The sequence below is a fragment of the Vicia villosa genome, unplaced genomic scaffold, assembly GCF_029867415.1.
Source record: "Vicia villosa cultivar HV-30 ecotype Madison, WI unplaced genomic scaffold, Vvil1.0 ctg.000011F_1_1, whole genome shotgun sequence".
NCBI classification, from domain to species: Eukaryota; Viridiplantae; Streptophyta; class Magnoliopsida; order Fabales; family Fabaceae; genus Vicia; species Vicia villosa.
In genome coordinates, this window is record NW_026704941.1 from 214,774 (window position 1) to 235,416 (window position 20,643).

The window sequence follows — 20,643 nt, forward strand, 5'->3', positions numbered from 1 at the left end:
ACGGTTTTTATACATCTCGTTGACATATCAAACGAAATGAACCAAATCAGCTGAATCGAGTTGTTCGTGAATTTTTAGTGAGTTGAATTTGAATTCAAAAAATTATGATGAACTCGATCCGATATTTAAACTGAATCAACTTTTAACGAATCGAGCCGAACTGAAGCGAATTCGACTCGATTCATTTCCAGTTTCGATGAAAAATCATCATTCTGATATTTTTGTAAAGGAAATAAATAAGTGTTGTACATGCCAACACAACAAGTTATGCTTGTGTCTTACTTCGAAATAGAGGTGGTGACTTAAAATTTGTGAAACGCAACTTAAAAATAGCAAATATTCTCTCAATCATATTTCTTGAGGGTTGTTGTTGTCATGATACGAAAAATCTTGGAGATGATATCACACTGATACATAGCTAGAAAATTTGGTTTTATTAGAAAATCCAATATCCACTATGAAATCATATTAAACGTTAAAGTAGAAAATGAATATTTCAAAATTTAAGTTTATGACTCATCTTGAATAACTAAATCTATAACTAAATCTATTTCTTGTGGTTAGCATCACTTATCACTTCATAGCTTAGAAGTTAGAATTATGAATTTGGCCTTTCCACCTGCCAAAAATGGAAATGAACCTCAAAATAAGGAAATCAAATCCACGCCGTTAGGGGTGGTCGTATCCGAACCAATCCAAAAGCAAAAAATGCAAATCGAACCAATCCAAATCGAAAACTGCAAAAACCGCGTTTGGTTTGGATGATTTTTGGACTGAACCTGCGGTTCGGTTTGGTTGTCGGTTTTCATTTTACAAAACCGAACCGCATATTTAATTTATATTACCAAATCCAACTACAGTATTGCACACCTCACTCACGTGCTTTCATTTTACCTATTCAACTTCATTATCTCACATTCTCACGAATTACAACTCTAGGGTTTTCTTCATTGCTCGCCGCCGTTTCAACTTCGTGCTCTCACTCTCGCTCACCATCATTTCAACTTCGTGCTCTCACTCTCGCTCACCATCATTTCAACTTCGTTCTCTGCATCCCTCACTCAATTTGTATCTGCAATCAACAAAGGTGAAAGTGTGTTCTCTCACCCACTATAGGGTTTTTCTTCACCCTCACTTAATTTTGTTTCTTCAATTTCGTTGGCTCTTATGTTGTTCTCTTCATCCCTCACTCAATTTTTCGTTTTCAGATATTAGATATGACCATTATTGATAAGGAAAAGGAAGTGAGTTCTGATGTTGGCTCTCATGCTGGTGCTTCCATATCGATGACCGAAAATCAGGCACTGAATATGATTTATTTGGGATTTCGTATTTTAGAAATGAATCGTATTTTCTTTTGATTTTTATTCTTACCAGGACTTGAATCTATATACGGATTGATAGTTATGAGACAGGGAGTGGCCCATGTAATAATTTTGTTATGGTTTCAATGTTGTAAATTAAACGAGTTAGACAGGAATGTACCATTGACAAAGATTCCTCAACTGGAATGTCCTTCGATACTCGTCTACTTTGCTTGTTGTGTTCTTACCCTTTTCAAAAAGTTTAATGATAAGGACAGCTATAATAGTTTTATGAGTAGTTGTATTAGTAACTTGTGTGAGATGGTTGGATATGATCCGTATATTAAGCTTGCTATTCCGTTTGATTTTTATAGGTCAACTGTTATTAGAACTGAATTTGTTTGTGTTATGATTGTGCTCATGAATTTTGGATTTCTTCTCATGAATTATGAATTTTGCTCATGAATTGTGGTGTCTCAAATTAACTGCTTATATGATGTCTCATCGCACTTCTCTAATTCATTCCAAGTACTGCAATATAGTATTAAATCATTTTAAACAATGTAGTATTAAATCATTTTATAAGTACACATTAGCATATACTAATTAATATAGTATTAAATCATTTTAAAAGTACACATTAGCAGATACTAAACAATATAGTATTATTGTATTACTATATTGTGCTTAATATTAATTATTTTTAAGAGTTCTTCTTAAATATGAATATGATCTCTACTCTATTATATGGCCAAGTGTGAGTGAGAAGATGCATAAATTCAATGTCCTAATAGTTTAGATGAAGATTGCTAGTATATCTTAATAAATAGTATATTTTTGCTGTGAAATAATCCATCATCAAACTATTGTTCACCTGTTTTTGTTCATCTTATTTGTAGGCTGAAAATAATCCATCATCAATGCCTACAACAGAACCACCATCTCAAAATATTGATCAAGGTGACAAATATCAATGTGGCAATGTTCAAAGCATCGAGAAAAGGAAAATCGGGGAAGCATCTACAAAGAAAAAGGATGTTTGTAATGCTGATGAGCCAGGTAAAAAAAACCTTGGAGGCCTAAATCTTGGGTTTGGGAGCATTTTGAAAAAGTAGGTGGTAGGGCTGTGTGTAAGTGGTGTAAAAATACATCTTATGCTGCCGATTCACACAGAAATGGAACCTCCAATTTATCAAATCATTTAAGAATACAATGTAAAAAATTTCCCAAAAATCTTGATCCTACCCAAACTGTTCTTAGTGTTCAAGATAATAAAGGAACTAGTAGTATTAGGGTTGTTGCTATCCATTTTGATGGTGATTTGTGTAGATAAGCTTTAGCTAGAATGTTAATTGTGGATGAGTTGTCGTTTTCATTTGTTGAGAATGAAGGATTTCGTTATTTTATGAGTGTTACACAACCTAGATTCGTGCTTCCGGGAAGGATTGCAATTGCTAGGGACTGCTTGAACCTTTACACTAGTGAGAAACATAAGCTGAGAAACATGTTTACTAAGATAAATCAAAGTGTCTCCCTAACAACTGATACATGGACATCTGTGCAAAATATTAATTATATGGTTCTTACTGCACAATTCGTTGATGAAAATTGGAAGATGCATAAAAGAATTCTAAATTTTTGTCCAATCACGTCTCATAGGGGGGAGGTAATTGGAAAAAAGATTGAGAAGTGTTTGGAGGGTTGGATGATAGATAAGGTTTTCACCATCACTGTTGATAATGCTAGTTTAAATGATCTTGCTATCTCTTACCTGAAAAATAGAATGGAGGATTGGAACTCACATCCATTAAAAGGGGAGCATTTACACGTTAGGTGTTGTGCTCACATTTTGAACCCTGTTGTTGGTGATGGGTTGAAGTTGAAGGACATGCATTCTTCAATTTCCAAAATTAGGATTGCGGTTCGATTTGTTCGTGGGTCAGCTAGTCGTTTGGATAAGTTTAAGGTATGTATTAAAGAAGCTAGGATACAAGACAAGTCTACAGTGCAATGTGATTGTCCCACTAGATGGAACTCTACCTACATTATGCTTGAAAGTGCATTGAAGTTTCAAAAGGCATTTAAGAGACTAGGTGAGAAGTGTGTTGAGTTTGCAATGTTGGAAGGTGGTGTTCCAAATAATGATGATTGGGAAAATGCTAAGTGTTTTGTTAAATTTCTGAAGTTGTTTTTTGAAATCACTAAGAAGGTGTCAGGTTCAACTTATGTAACATCCTTTACATATTTCTTGGAACATTGTAAGATATTGGATGCATTTAATATTTGGATGGGATGTCACAAAGATGATCCAATACTTGCAAAGATGGCTACCAATATGATAGGTAAATATAGTAAGTATTGGGGGGACGTCTCAAAGATGAATCTATTGGTCTTTATTGCTGTAATTTTTTATCCTCGTCGTAAATTCCAATTTGTTAGCTGGGGATTGCATCAATATTATGGGAAGGAGATTGTTGATTCTTTGTGTGGTAAGGTAAAGGATACTTTAACTAGAATATTTGAAAGCTATGGTCGGAAAGGCCAAGTAGAAAGTGTTGCACAAGAAGTAGAAGTATTAGAATTTGTTACATCTTCAGAAGTAGATGATAAATTTGAGATGGACATGGATCAAGATCCAAATTTGAGTAAAAATGAAGTGGATTTGTATCTCACAGAGCCTAGGGAGAAGAAAAATCCCGATTTTGACATTTTAAATTGGTGGAAGGTGAATTCTACCAAATACCCTACCCTTGGTCTAATAGCTAGAGATATATTGGCTATGCCAATATCCACTGTTGCTTCCGAGTCTGCTTTTAGCACTGGAGGTAGAGTTCTTAGTTCTTACAGGATCTCTCTTACACCTTACACTGTTGAAGCTTTAATCTGTGCATAAAATTGGTTACGATCTTCACCTTTGTCAATTGATATTGAGGAGCATTTGGAAGATTTAGAGAAGCTCGAAGAAGGTATATATGTATATAATTAATTCTATTTTATTCAAATTTAATTGTTTGTTATGTCTAACTTTTGTTATATTTGATACATTCTTAGAATTAGCTCCGATTCCACAATTGAATGAGGGGCTTTCTGATATTGAATCTGATTAGTATATGTGCTTCAAAAGGAAATGAAATGGTATGTTCGATTTTTCAAAAAATTTAAAATCTTTTTATTCTTAAGTAAATTAATTTAACACAATTTGCTCAATTATGATATGTAGATGGAGTCATGGAGATGGAGAATTGGAGACAGTGCTACTTTGGTGTAATCTGATATGTGTTTTGATACTTATTTTTGTTAGTAATTGGTATTGTAATTGATACTTATTTTGGTAGTAATGATATTGTAATTGAGACTTATTTTGGTAGTAATTGGTATTGTAATAGGTAGTAATTAGTATGTGATGCTGAAACTTATATGGTACTGTACTATTTTGGCATAATGAATTATTATTTTGGTAGTAATGAATACTTATTTTGCTTGTAATTGTGGTATTGTAATTATGGTACTATAATATTTTGGCAGTAATTTTGATACTGTAATGTAATATTTTGGTAGTAATTGTGGTGTAAAAATATATGTATGGAAGAATGAATTATTTTCCTTTTTCCTTTAATTTCAGTATATTTTTATTTTATGGTATAAACCGCAGCCCACCGAACCGATCATAACCGAATTGGTTTGGTTTGGTTTGGATGACTTTTTAAAAATCAACAGATCCAAACCGAACCGCATGTATTTTTATCTCGTGGTTAGGATGACTTTTATGCTCAAAACTGAACCAAACCGCACCGCAGACACCCCTACACACCGTAAACATTTTGCCACATTTACACACATTTGACATTTTCTTGGTCGCTAGATAAGATTTAACGGTGAAAATTTAAATATTATTTTTAATATATTAAATATTTTTAATATATTAAATATTAAATTTAAAATTTTGACTATTTATTCTTAATTCAACAATAAAAAAAAGTTGAAAGGCGTGAATATGGTAAATAGGTGACCATATATATATATATATATATATATATATATATATATATATATATATATATATATATATATATATATATATATATATATATAAAATTTTAACAATTATATAACAATGTCTTAAAATACATATATAACAAGTATTAATTCATTAATAAAAAATATTTTATTTTATAAATTGATAACTAGATAAAGATATTGTGTGGTACGTATTGTAATATGATGTCATTCATGATTATATGCGACGATGACAAAACGAGTTTGATATATAGGACAAGTTTGTTTTCTCCGCTATTTTGTAGGGTGAATTTAAGGTTTTAGACTTGCACCCTTAAAATGTTTGCTCCGATATGTAATGTTTTTTTCGTATTTTTGCAGATGCGAGCATTAATATAAATTTTTGTAATTCTTATTTGACCAAAATTAACAATCTAAGAAATTATGGTCATAACTCCTTGTTACGTACTAACTATAATTTCCTAGATATTTTTCTACTTCAATGTTTTTCCTAGTCATCAGTAACTAGTTCCGCGTTGAAACATAAACAAAATAAAGAAATTTAGTAGCAAGTTGAATAAAACTAGCAGAAAAACTCAAGAAAACAATTAAAAATTTACCTCATTAAAAAAGAAAAAACATTATTTAGGAAAAAAATTAAAACTTACTTAAACCATTATTTTTGTTCAAAAAACAATCTGACTTGTATTGAAAGAATTTTAACAAAGCCAAGATTAGTACATACCTAATGTCTTGCGTGAGATACTTTATATATGAGGGACTCTTAGAGATGTTAGGAACAATTAGATAATATCTAATGGCGAGTAATTATCTATGGCACGGATCGAGTATGAGTCTTAAGATACTTTATATGTGAGGGATTGTTAGAGATGTCATATGCTTTCCAACATGGAACATTGGGAACCATTAGATAATATCTAATGGCGAGTAACTATCTATGGCACAGATCGAGTATGAGTCTTAAGGTAATAACTACAATGTACCTTCAACATCTTATGACTTTGAGTTGATGATTGAGTCTTCCCATTATTGAGCCCCTATATGGACCATAATATTTTCCCTCAAGGCTTGCCATAGCATAAAAATTGGAAGTTTTTCAGAATACTAGTTAGTGTTTCCCTATGTTGGGATCTTCACGGAGGGTGCTTCGTTTGCAGAAGTGGAAAATATTTCGAAAGCCAAAGTGAGTGACCTTGGAAACATGCACTTTAAATTCAAATCTCATAATTGATACATGTTCATTGAAAGACAAAAGTAAGTTTTATAATTATTGTATCCATAAAGATTGTTGGATTCAAAGACTGTTCAACAATTTTTGCAATCTTAAATATATAATGGTTTTATATTGGTTGTGATGTGAGAAAGGAAATGACATAAAATGAATGACAGAAAATAAAATGAATATTTCAGTGTTAACAATATGAAAACTTGTTAGGGGTAGATTTTTTCATTATGTATCTATCATGTGCATGCATATATTAGTAATATGCTCCTTTACTATGCTATTAATATTACCACATGTTTCTCTCATTCATATCTCTTGTCGTCTTAACACCATGAGATCAATGAATTACCCTATAGAAAATATATGGTCTATTAACTAATGTAGAGTGTTAATTTCGGACATTTATAAAGCAACAGGACACCACATTGATCCTACTATAGTATATGCAAATATTGAGTCTAACCCTATCTACAAGGATTAGTATCCAATAAATGATTATCTTGGATCTAGTAATTACAAGCACATTTTGATGTCATGTCACACCATAAAAATAAGTTTTAGGTAGCCAAGCTAAAACAAGCATCAAGATTAAAGAGTCGTCAATATTAAAACATGAGTATAATTACATAGAATGTCATGACCCTATTTAGTACATGAATATAATGACTATATAATACAATTAATAGAGCCACAGTTGCCTTCAATATACATTACTTTGCAGATAAATTTGGCAGATATTAGGCACTTTAATATTTTCCTGGTTGCTTCGGCCTTCTCAAGAGATTGTCGCCTCTTTCATTGAGTCGCATAACAGATAAAGGGGTTAATGTTCCATCGATGCCAAGCCATATCTAGGCCTATGTTAGAATATCGTTAGAAGAAACTGCAAAGAGGTCATCATTAGATTTAAGGCATTCAATGAACCTTTTCTTCGCCCTAGATAGTAACTCAACCCCTAGATGAATCAATTGTGTTAGACGATCTCAAATTTGTTATCCCTAATCGATTTTAAGGTCATCACTTTGAACTTTGACGATGGGCTAAGCTCGTCGATTCACAATGTTTCATCTTCTCGCACGTTGAGGTCGGTAATGCAGGCGACTTGGCATATCATCTTTTTTATTCTCTCAGACGCGATCGTAGTCACGTGGGGGTGGGGGTGAGGGTTCTTCAATACAACTTTATGTATAAGGTGAACCTCACGCAGATCGATCAAAATGACAAATGGTTTGCCTGAATGGTTTTGATACTTCATCTTCAAATAGACTAAAGAGGCCACTATATCTAATGTCACGAGGAATGATCTCCTAAGGATTTTGTTATAGACGATTTCACACATGATCATGAGGAAATGTACATTCACAATTTTTTCGTCCTTCCTTTCCCTACGAGAGACTAACATCTCGATATTTTCACATGGAATGGTGGATGAATCATTGAACACTAAAAGATTCATGCCTTCATACGACTTTAAATGTCGACTGTGTAACCATAATCTCATGAATACTCCAATAGACATTAGACCGCAAGAGCTCTCGTCATCAATGGGGATTCCTGGTTTTGGATGGTTCATTTGGAAGTTATGACTAGTGAAATAGTCACATTAAGAGCTTCATCCACTTTTTCAGAGTCTCGAAACCCTAAATTTGGTAAGTCATCTTCATGCCTCTCGTTTGCCACTAGTGAATAAAGAGAGTTTCGTGGTGGAGGTTATTTCTCAATAGATGATCTTCCATTAATTGAATCAACTGAGAGGAAATGGGAAGATTTTGAGACTGGGAAACTTGTGGTGTTTTTGGTAGTTGGATCGATCGTCATCTTGTTTAAGTAAAATCGTTGTAGTAGTTCATGATTTTTTAATCAGAGAGATCTGATCGTGGAATTTGTAAGAGTTAGAAATCGAAATGGTGTCACTGTTACGTTAAGGAACTAGAAATGTATGCCGAAGTGATGAAATGAAGTTTTGGTATGGTGGAGTGAGCTTCCAGTGCAACGAACAATGGGTGGACTAGCAAAATTAGCACTCCAACTAGGGGTGTTCATTAGTTCGGGCAAATTCAAACCAAGCTGGAATCCAAACCAAACCATGGTGTTTAGGTCCGACATTTTTTTAGTCCGGGTAAAAAACCAAACTAAATCAATGAAACTCGATGTTAATTGGTTCGGACAACATATTTATAAAATTCTACACGCAAGTCTGTCTACCATCTCGAATCACCTATAATTAGTTGATATAATTGATATCATCACTATCATGGAAATTAGTATAAAATTTCAACAAGCTTTCATTTGTTCGATTTTAACAAATATCATTTATATTATTAATAATTATTATAATATTTTAACCTTTTACTGATTTCGATGTCCCCGATTTTTTGAGGCACCGAGGCGTAATTGCCCTGACCCAAAGCTGACTCTGCCTTTAAGACCTTATTATAACTTTGATCTGATCACTATACCTCCACGTTATTGGCCCCTAGCTGACCCGAATTACTACAATACTCCACATTATTGGACCTTAGTCGCCCTCGAACCATTACTACAACAATCATATTTATACTTCAGATAATACAATATTTCTCTTAGTCTCAAATATACAATTTTTAATAAAGCATTAAAACTTGGAAATTTCTTTGGCTACCTCCCAACCTTCTAGTCCACCTCTGGTGAAAAACCCAAACTACCCCTGACTTCGGAAATGCATTTCCGAAATGCAAGAAAAAGGAGTTTTCGGAGATGCATCTACGAAAGCGCCTTTTTTTTTGAAAAAATTTTCTTATTTCGGAAGTTCATTTTCGAAAACAACATTTCGGAAGTTCATTTCCGAAATACTGTGCGTTTTGCAGATTAAGCAAAACAGCCCCCCTCCCCCAATTCATTTACCCTAATCTTCTTCCAAACTCAACCCCAAATAGATTTTTCTGCAAACCACTTCCAAGCTACATTAAAGGCTTCATCTACTTGCTCTACTACATTCAAAAGTCCTCCAATCTATTCAATCGGTAAGCATTTTGATTTTAAGATCTATGATTAAAATTTATATTAGGATGTTTACAAATAGCAAAAAATGTATTATGTTAGGTTTGTACTGATATTTAGGATGTTTAGAATGTGTAGACATAGGTTTGATTTAGGATTTTGGGGTCTGTCATTGGAGGTTGCAGAGAACTTCTGCACAGGGGTGTTTCGGAAGTTCATTTCCGAAAACACCTCCATTCCCAGTTTCAGAAATGAACTTCCGAATTGTATCAGAAGTGCAATTTTTTTTAGTTTTTTCTGTTGTCTCGCATATTAACCGATTTCAATTGTTTACAGGAACATGTCAGGCAGCCAACCAACACGCATTAGACAGGGTAGAGAGACCCAGACTGCGTCGGTAAGACGCGAGCGGGCGGCGACGCAGCTGGCGTCGACACAGGGACGGGGGCAGGTTCGGGGACGACGTGTGTGAGTTCCCGTGGAGATGGGCGAGGGTACCTCTACATCTGGATCTAGGAGTAGGCTGGCTCAAGTACCTTCTTCCCGCCAGCGAGAGGAGGAGGAGGAGGTGGCGGTGCCATACCACGAGGCGGAGGGGGTACCGGATGTTGACCCTCCACCCGGGGAGGAGGATGAGCAGGAGGACAGCTACCCGGGAGGGCCCATTGACACTTCCGTGCTGATATCCTACCGCGACCACGTCGCTCGGCGGATCTGGGAGGGAGAGGTATTTTTTATAATTTGCTCGACTACATTATTTAACCGTTTATAATTTAGACGTTTATTCAATATTTTATTAACCGTCTATTTAACATAGTTTTTTATTTGTTTTTTTGTAACATGAGAGAGAGCTGTTGAAAATGGTGAACCATGCCCGAAAGATTTTCAGTCTGTTTAAACCGACTGCCGAGTGGTTTAACGATGCTGTGAGAGGTTCAGGGCTCAGTGGGCTCTGCATGACGGGGTACACCACCATCAGCCACGGCATGCAGGGGGCTTTTGTGGAGCGGTGGCACAAAGAGACGTCTTCTTTCCACTTGCCGGTTGGGGAGATGACGATCACCTTGCATGATGTGCATTGTCTTCTCCACCTGCCGATCAGGGGTCCGCTGTTGACCCACTCCCGGATCCAGAGGGTCGAAGCCACTAAGTGGATGGCGCTCTATTTGGGTATGGAGCCCGAAGTTGCTAACTTTGAGTGTGCCACGACATCTGGGCTTCATATTCGGTTCACCACACTGAGCCGCTACTTCGAGCACCACCTGGTGGCGGCGGCCGAGGCTGAGGATGCGGGTGACGTGCTATTTACACATTATCATCGTGGCTGCGCTCTCCGGTGCTGGTACATGCATGTGGTAGGCGTTGCGATCTTTGTGGACAAGAGTGCGAGGTACGTCGACGTGACATACCTCCGCTACTTCATGGACTTGACCATCGTTCATCAGTGGAACTGAGGGGCAGCTACTCTGCAAAACCTATACCAGAAGCTGAATGAGGCCTCCAACTGGAGGACGAGGCAGTTGACCGGATCCTGCACACTACTCACGGTACGTTTCATTTTAATTGTTCCGTATTTATTTATGTTTCGTATTTGTGTTTCGTATTTACTTATGTTTCGTATTTATTTATGTTTCAGAGCTGGATCATCTACTACTTCTCCCGCATCCACGGCTTCCACATCGATCCTGCGTACGTTGACGCCATGCCCAAGGCCGCTAGATACGTTCTCCAGAGGGGGAACAATGCGGTGGGACCATACCGTGGGTACTTGGACCGCACGATGCACGATGACGTCACCTGGAGGCCGTTCAGCGACTACACTCAGATTGTCTCCTTTGACGACATATCTCTATATTCTGGCTGGTTGGCATGCGGGACTACCATCATGGTCTGGTATCTCCCTGAGCGGTGCATGCGGCAGTTTGGATTTGTGCAGATGATACCCAGGTCACCCTTTGAAGCTGCTCCCGACACAGTGACCAGAGTGCAGCTCACTGCCATGTTTGAGGATTGGGAGCATCATGTGGTACCAGAGGAGTACCGTCGCATGCGGGTCACCCAGGACTGGCACAGTGTGAAGGGGTACGTCACATGGTTCTATCGGGTGTCACATCCTCTGCTGACACCCGACGCTCCCAGCGCTCCTAGGCCAGCACACGAGGAGATCCTGGAGAACCAGCAGGCCGAGGATGACCACGCCATTGATCTCCTGCCGATCTGCCAGCGGATAGAGATGCTTGGGCGGGACGCGTTGGATCGAGGTGTCGTTCATCAGGGCGGTCCAGAGGCAGTCGCAGTGATGGAGATGATCGTCACTGATGCGGGCCGTGCGGCGGCATACAGGCAGCAGAGGAGAGCCCAGGGTGAGAGGGTTAGGCATACCCAGTAGTGGTCGGGTTTATTTTTTTTGTTTTCAGATTGTATCTTTCGTACACTATTATTATTTGGATTTGGATCGGATCGGATCGACTTGTATATATCACTATTCTTATCATATTAGTATATTAGTATTTTCTATTTATATATCGCTTATTTTATTTGCCGTCTTTCTTTAATTAAAAATACGAGGCTGTTTCCAAAATCATAAAAAAAAAACACAGTTTCTGCATAATTCGGAAGTTCATTTCCGAAACCCCCCAAAATCTGAAAAAAAAAGAAGGTGTTTTCGGAAGTTCATCTTCGAAAACACCCCACATTTGGTGTTTTCGGAGATGAACTTCCGAAGTCTGAGAAAATTTTTTTAAAAAAAAATACTTCGAAAGTTCATTTCTGAAGCAGGGGTAAACTGGGGTTTTCGTTGGGGGTGACCCCCATAGGGAGGTGGGTAAAGAAAAAACCTTAAAACTTACTTCACTCCAAAGAAAAACTTGATTAGACAATAATTCATTTTCTTATCTTAAAATTCATATAATGTTAACAATTGAGATGATAACCATAGCTTTATCAAGTAAAAAGCCCAATCAATATTTTTATTTCTAAGTACCCATCTTTATAGTTATCTTTATACAATGCAGTGACATATATGATCTCTTCATGGTTGAGAACAACAAAGATAACTCTCAGAACTAAAATATTAATATAATCCACAGTCCACACCACATGCACCCACCAAAGAAAATGAATTGCTTAAACCATACTACTCATATAATAATAATAATAATAATAATAAAATAAAATAATGGTAGGGGTTGTGACAGTTATAGTTGTTCGCATGTTTAAGGAGGTGCAAGCAAAGTCCAACAAATGACAGCTGACTTGTACTTGTCTCTCTCCACTCCTCCTCCAATCTAACTACCAAACCGAACTCTCTTCATAAAATTAAATTAAAACCTCCCATCACGTCTCACTTGTGTCTTCTTAAATACAAATAAATTTTACTCTCTCATTAATTATTCTCCTCCAATCTACTACACTACCAAAAACTGTTTCCAAATCATTACAACCTTAATATAACTATTAACGTTGTTGTTTTATTTATTGTTATGGCTGTTGGAGCACTCGATTCCACCCATGTTCCGATTCTAACCGAAGAAGATAAAGAAGACGATTTCATTACTGAGTTAACTCACCATATGTCTCACTTTATTCTTCAAGAAGAGAACGATTCATTCGATTTCATGAAACCATGGGACTTGACGGTTTCACCCGATTCAACTCTCTGGTCACCGGTGAGTTATAATCATGGAAGCTCTGAAGGGTCATCATCTCAGGAACCATCACCACCACCTACACCAACACCGTGTTGGAAGACGACGGCGACGACAACAGCAACAACAACCTACGATCATGTCGTTGATGGGTTTGAGAATAATAGTAGTACTATGAAGTCGATTTTGTCACACCGAGCATTGATTCAGGAACAAATCAAAGCGATTGAAGCAATGAAACAACATGAAAAAGAGATTCAGAGTCAGAAGAAAGGTAATAATGGAGTGAACCGGGTTCGTCCACGTCCGCCAAGGCCGGCTCCATTGCAGACCGGTATGCGGGCGGTTTTTATTGGTGGACCCGGTTCGAGAAATGGGACCGGTGTTTTCTTGCCTCGTTCTGGAACCGTTGCTCCTTCGGAATCAAATAAAAAGAAAGGTAATGTTTATTTTTGTATATTATTATGTTATGTTTTGTATTTTATGGTAAATTCGGTTCATGTTTTTTAATAGTTGGTTGGTAATGGTTGGTTGCTGAACTTTACCACTTTTAATATTCGAATCAGTTTATAATTTGTTGTCTATGTAACTCTATTTTTAGCTAAAATATGTTTTTTCTCCTTTCTAGGATATTTCTTGTCCCAACTCAAAAACTAAATTATGATAAATATTACCTTAGCTTTTAAGCATTTTCAACTTGATTTTTCCCTAATATCTAGTGTAACATCATGCACACGATTGAGTCAATGATTTAATGTTTTATTTTCCATTTAGCAAGAAATAGTTCAATTAGGCAGAAGTCGATATTGATAGGTTAGACGTTATCATTAGAATTCGAACCCTGATATTCAAAAATATTGTGCGTGGGAGTTTATAGTAGTAATACATACCATTAAAGAAAATAGCTACACTTTGTTTTTTTTTCTTAAAATTAAGTAAAGGGAGTAGTTAGATAGTTTGGTGAAAATAATTGAAGATTTTTTTGATGTACACCCTTAATTAATATATACTTTATGTCAAAAAATTATGAAGTTGATTTCACATCTTACACCAAAATTGATTTGTTTAATGCACGTTTTATGGTTAGGGAAAGGTTGCTCCACTGTCCTTATACCAGCAAGAGTTGTGCAAGCTTTGCAACAACACTTTGACAAAACCGCTGCAGTATCTGGAGAACCCAAAGTTGCTAGTCTCCCTCCACTAAGAGGTACTATATTATTATTATTATAGAAACACTTCTGGAATATCTCGTTAATTGAATGCAAAAATACGATTAATTCAGTTAAAAATATGGTTAACTCAACTATAAAAAATAATCATATTTTTTAGCTGAATTAATCATATTTTTGCATGTTATTAATCGTGATATTGCGTGAGTGTAAAAAAAAAATTGTATATAAAATATTTTTATGAATATCAATTTGATCTATAATATTGCTATTAATGTGATTTTTCAGATCTTGTTGTGAGTGATAAGGAAGGTATGTATTCACTTGAGAATCAACAGTCAACAAAAGCACCGAAAGATGTCCAAGATGATATGATTCTGCCACAAGAGTGGACATATTGAAGTTAATTCAATACTATAGAGTCACATGCATTTGCAAGTTGCGACACTAAGTGCTTTGTTTACACACACACACGTGATATTGGTAATAAATCATAATCATAATAATCATTATCATTATAATAATAATGGTGATGAAAATAATTTTGTTTTGGCAAAACTTTTTACTAGACTGATAAAATAAACAAATAAAAGGAACTTCTTGCATCAGATTAGATTCATGAATATAAAGAGGGAATCTTTTTTAAGTCGCAATCAGTATGACAAATGTATGTGTCTTGTTTTGTAATTTGCTTCTCTCTTAAGTTGTTTTTTTTATGGTTTTTATATATAAGTTTGCGTAGCACGTACTCCTGTCTCTAATCGTGACAGGGGGATGTAATATAAAATAAGGAATGAAATCTAGCAGTTTCTTGTATTAATTGCTAAGCAAAAATAATAGCTAGAGTATTGACTTTAGGATGGGGATGTATTTTAAAATCCTTTGTAAAATGAAATAATTGTTGTGTGTTATGATTGATTATTGTAAAACTACATAAAAGAAGTTACGGAGTAAAGTAGAAGTTTATTGTGTTAAAGCAAATACACAAGTGAATTTTCACATCACATCTTTACTCAAAAAATTTAAATATTATTTATATAAATTATCTCTTCAAAATATTTAGAAAATATTTAGAGTGTGTTTGGATGAAGCATTTTAATTAAGTAATATAATGTTTTAAATGATTTCTATAATAAATTGTTTGGATACAAAAATGAAGGATTGTTAAAATGATGAAAATTTATGAAATATTTTATATGAATTAAATTTAATGATTTTGAAATGACACCAAAAATTAAAAAAATTGAAATTTCTCCAACACTCCATAAAATGTATTTGTTAATATTATTTCTTCAAATTTTGCAAATTGGTCCTCATATTTTCCAAAATTATAATTGATCCCAAAAAATTTCAACACATTGTAAATTGGTCCTTAATAATTTTTCAATTGTACAATTTGGTCCTTCAAATTTTTAAAAATTGTAAATTAGTCCCTACTTTTCAATTTTTTAATTTGGTCCCAAAAAATTAAATTTTATTAAAAATGACCCCAAATATCTAACAATGAATTATCTTAATACTCCATCCAAACAAAATAATTTAAAAATGAATGGATTTCAATTGAATCATTTGAATTGCTTTAAATTTTAAATTCCCTTAAAATTTCTAATTATCTCATCCAAACATGCTATTTTTTTTGTTTAATGTAAATTATAACGCAATTGACACGTCAATATTTTCTTCCTTGAATGTGATACTATGGACAGTCTTAATTAATACGAAGAATCATTGTCTTTATCCCATAATTCAAGCAAAATTTTCATATCTTACAAATGAAACCTAATCATGGAATCCGTATTGGATTAGAGCAACCACTTAAATAAATTTGGACCTTGTTTTGTATTAGAAATAGAAGCGATCGATGAACGATTGATGTGGATCGTAATTGTGGATTTGAGCTACTACTACGATAGAAAAGGAGTTGACCTACAAGATTAATACTCTAACGAACAGGGCAGTATGAGAATGTGATGAAATTGTTAAGAAATGTGGTTGGATTTAACTCATTCCTACAAAACCGAATTGAAGCGTGAAGATTGTCCCTACTTATAAAGACATGTTCAAACCATATATTGTTCGATATGAAACTCTCAAAACACCCCCTCATGCCCATGACTGGATATTTGGAGTACGAAAATAAATGGTGGGTGACCCAATATTGAAAATGTGATACTATGTTAAGAAATATGGTTGAATCTAACTAATCCCTACAAAACTGAGTTGAAGGGTGATGATTTCTGCCACTTATAAAGACATGTTCAAGCCATATATTATCTGATGAAAAACTACTAAGATAAACAAAATGAGATTTGAAATCGAATTACCTAAGAAATGTTGTGTTCTCCCTTTTTAATAGTAGGACAATTATAACAACTTACTAAACCAACGACGCGAGATGCGAGAATCCGTATGATTGATCTTGGGTTGAGATTGTATGCTTCCTTATCTATGATAGTGTACAGGTCCCACACGCTGTCCGATGAGCCATTTTGCTTTCTGGTCGTAGCTATTGGGCTTTCTAGACAACCTTGAACAGTTGCCATAAGCCCTTACCCCTACTTTATAGAATGAGAGATTTGGCACACTTTTCTTTCTTATGTCGATCATTGCTTGGTTTAAGTGAAAAGTCGTGATGTGACGTAATTGTCATGGATAACTTGCGCCTTGTATCCTATATGTCTTTTCACTTGCTTTACCATGGTGATCTTTGAAGACTAGAGTACCTGAGTATCTTCTGAAAAAATTTGGACCGTTGGCAGTGCTTAATTCCTTTCTATTTGTGAGATATCAGATGATATTTAGTAATAGTTATAAGGCTTCCTTGATGATTTCTTTTTGTTCTTTCGTCACATGTATTCTTTGCAACTCGCCATCTTCTTGACTAATGAAGGTAATACCCACCACACATCGAAGAGTAAAGGAAGATATTTTAGATGTCTAGGTAGATCTTGAAATTTCGGCAACCACTTATATTTTTGCTCGCAAAAATAACTTCTATATGGATTTTATTGAAATGGGTTCCTTCATCTTGCTGAGGTGTATTGATCCTAGAGAAAGACAAAAATAAATGCGGCGAATACGGTGGGTGCTCACCCTTTTTACGAGCACATTTCTCAATTTTGGGTTTCTGACCGCCTTCAACAAAGTTGAGGTTCTAAACCATCTGATGATTCATGCTTCGCAATTGAATCCTATGAGTCGAACTTTCATCAAAGTATTCTAATATTGGTGTGAGTATCGAGTAGGAAGCCATATATGTAACTCTTTCCACCTTTTCAAGGTTCAATATAGTACAGGGAATCATGTGTAGGATTAGGGTTTAATTACATTGATGCATGTTATCCACTAGTTCGAAGTATATTCTGATGGCGGGAAACATTTCAAAGATAGGTTCTTTTTAGTTACTTCTCTCAATAAGAGGCTCATGCAAAGAATTGTGCCATATAGACTGAACCAGAATATCGATGTATGAATTTATTTCGCAAGTTTTGAAGCCAATGACATATTTTAATAGGGAACAATATGTCTACAAGGAAGATGATTTTTCCAAAAAGGGTCTTTACTTGAAGAAATAGTTAGTATATTTCTTTAAAGAGTTAGGTTACGTCAGATGCATCATTTCAAGAGAAAAAGCCTCGAGGACACATTTGAAACGACTCATTGAAACTAGTTTGTTGATGGAAGCTAACATTGAGGAGGAGAGGAGGGTCGTTTTTGGTAAGCTCCCAATATTTCTATCTTTCTTCGCTTGTCATCTTTATCTATAGTGCTTCCTAACGATTTATCAATTGCCATATGTAAAAAAAAATAAAGTGGGAGAAAGTAATTTACACGCAACAAGCATACAATAATATCAAAGTAGTAAAAATGAGTATCGTCCATATAGACTAGTTTTAAATTACCAAATTCTATCATTTCATTGTTTATCTAAGACGGTTGAAAATTTAGTTTGATTGCGAGATTTTTTTTTTTGGGTTTTATTAACAATTAAAAATAAGAATTTGAGACTTTGATTCTTGTCAACTAACTTGACTCATACAAGTTTCATACCAATTATAACGAGGATTCTTTTTTTTTTGTAGAAAATGCTAAGACTAGTAGTAATGCCCACTTTCATCGGTGCATTACTGGACTCTAAACCCACAATCTACAAGCTTTTGCATCATAGTTTATCTATTTATAGACCTTTTTAAAAGAAATTTTTTTTCTCAGTTGGCTATGGGATATTTTTTAAATATCATAACCAATTGTCCAAATTTTTTAATTGGACATTGCTTATACCCTTTCGACGCATAAACAATGTCTTTGTGTTCCTACTTTCGTAGCGAACATTTTACTTTAAAAACAAAAATGCCAAAACATAACAATGATTCTCGTTACTATTGATACTTAGAAAACTTGTATGAGGCTCGTTAGAATGATAATTCTTATGTCTCAGACCTTTAAAGTTCTACTCGGACGTATTCAATAGCACAACAACACAAGCATGGTATAATTAACACATATTTGTAATAGAAAAAAATATAAGAGATGGTAAGACCTAAAATTGGTGAGAATGCAATTAAATTAAATTTCTTCAATGATTATGTACACCATAAAATTCTTAGGACGGTTTATAAACCGGATGAGGGGTATATGCTAAACAAACCGGGATCGTAGGCAAGTAGTCAGTGTGTGTGCCAAGGGGTCAGAACCGGGACATGAAGCCGGATGTGACGAAGGATACACCAACCAAGAGCTAATATATGAAGTCGGGAGGGACAAGAGGCATGCCTAATCGAACGACTGAAGTACCAAGTTGATATGACGGTTACAATTTCCAATGGTTGTACATATGTTATGAAAATTAGTGGAGGGACGTTATACATCATTATTACGATGGAGGGAGTTAGAAATAACTATTGATTGTGGGAGCTAGATGGTCATTACTCAATGAATGCAGGTCATAGAGGTTACGTATAGAAGAGAGTCTCCCATGAAGGGAAAGAGGACAAAAAAAGAAAAAAAAAACTATAGAACACCAACGTCTAGAAATACAAGCATGCCAATAGCCTCGAATATACAGAACTATTGAGGTGTCGCTTGATTAACTTCAGAGAAGCTATCCAAAAGTGTTTTTCAGGAAAATTTGGCGCCCACCGTAGGACCCAAGTAAAACTTTCTCAGGCCCCACATCAATACCACTATTTCAAGGATGTATGGATTATCATCCAGCAGGAGTGATCAGGATCCTCCTCCAAACATAACACACTTGTTGGCCATCGTAGAGGCTATACGACAGCAAAACAAAGCCCTACATGATAACGTTCAGACACTCCAGGCTCAACTAGACGGGGTATAGAGGAAGAATTGCTAGACCCTCTAAGATTGGGAGAAGCAATATGGGATGAATTGGTTTTGGAGAAGTTTAAACCACCGCCATTGGCACCTTTTGATGGCAAAAGAGACCCATACGAGTATATCATATCTATTAATAATCAAATGGCAATAGTCGGCGCCTCCAACTCCCTAAAGTGCAAAATCATATCCAGAACATTTAAAGACGTCGCCCTGTGCTAGTACATGAATCTTCCCGGATGCTAAGTAACCAGGTATATAGATCTAACTGAGAAGATGGTGTAGTATTTCGTTGCTAGCAAGCACATGAGCGTGTCCACTACCAATCTATTCAATATGCGCCAAGGTGCCTCTGAATCTCTTTTGGACTATGTGGCGCAGTTCAATGAGGAAACCATTAAGGTTTCGCACCCTAACCGAGAAATGTTTATGGGAGCCTTCCAAAACGGCTTGAAGGCCAACCATTTTAATGAGTCTCTTGCTCAGAAGCCAACTGCTACTATGGATAGGGTGATGAATGATGCTTAATGTTATAGCGAAGTTGAAGAGAACAATATGGTAAATAGATCCCAAGATGCCAAAGAAAGATCTCAAACTAGGCCAAAGGGATTCGAGCCGAGAAAAGAGCATTTGAGGCACACCCATAGAGACAGACCCGCTGCAAGACCGCCCATAGGCCTTTTGGCAATGCCTCTGAGGTATACATACCGCTTAATGCAAAAGGAGCAGACAAATTGTGTGAGATACACCACCTCAAGCTGTTACAGTAGTGGTGACGGCCTCAAATGTTATGACAAGGTACAAGTACAAAACTTCCCCGCTGTTGGTTACGAAAGGACCGATGGTCATGAAAGTGCTTGTTTAAGATGGATGAGGGCTTTGTCGCATTACTCTATCAATTTAAATGTAGCTTCTTTACGTAGAAGTTTGAAGAGGGGAAGAGCGTGCTGGGCAGACTATGCGAG

At 35.7% G+C, this 20,643-nt stretch overlaps 1 protein-coding gene and 1 pseudogene across 1 annotated transcript; both read left to right on the forward strand.

Annotated features, from left to right (window-relative positions):
- Positions 1–1,217: 1,217 nt before the first annotated feature.
- LOC131621784 (zinc finger BED domain-containing protein RICESLEEPER 2-like) lies at positions 1,218–4,197 on the forward strand (annotated as a pseudogene).
- An 8,555-nt stretch (positions 4,198–12,752) lies between these two features.
- Positions 12,753–15,252, forward strand: LOC131621737 (uncharacterized). Its single transcript, XM_058892781.1, has 3 exons — positions 12,753–13,611; positions 14,260–14,379; positions 14,630–15,252. The coding sequence occupies exons 1-3, from the start codon at positions 13,008–13,010 to the stop codon at positions 14,740–14,742; spliced, it is 837 nt and encodes a 278-aa protein (XP_058748764.1). The 5' UTR covers positions 12,753–13,007; the 3' UTR covers positions 14,743–15,252.
- The last annotated feature ends 5,391 nt before the right edge of the window (positions 15,253–20,643 follow it).

Coding starts and splice junctions, on each gene's coding strand:
- LOC131621737 (XM_058892781.1), top strand. CDS start 13,008: ATGGCTGTTGGAGCACTCGATTCCACCCATGTTCCGATTCTAACCGAA. Junction 13,612..14,259: donor GGAATCAAATAAAAAGAAAG/GTAATGTTTATT, acceptor TTTTATGGTTAG/GGAAAGGTTGCTCCACTGTC. Junction 14,380..14,629: donor TAGTCTCCCTCCACTAAGAG/GTACTATATTAT, acceptor GTGATTTTTCAG/ATCTTGTTGTGAGTGATAAG.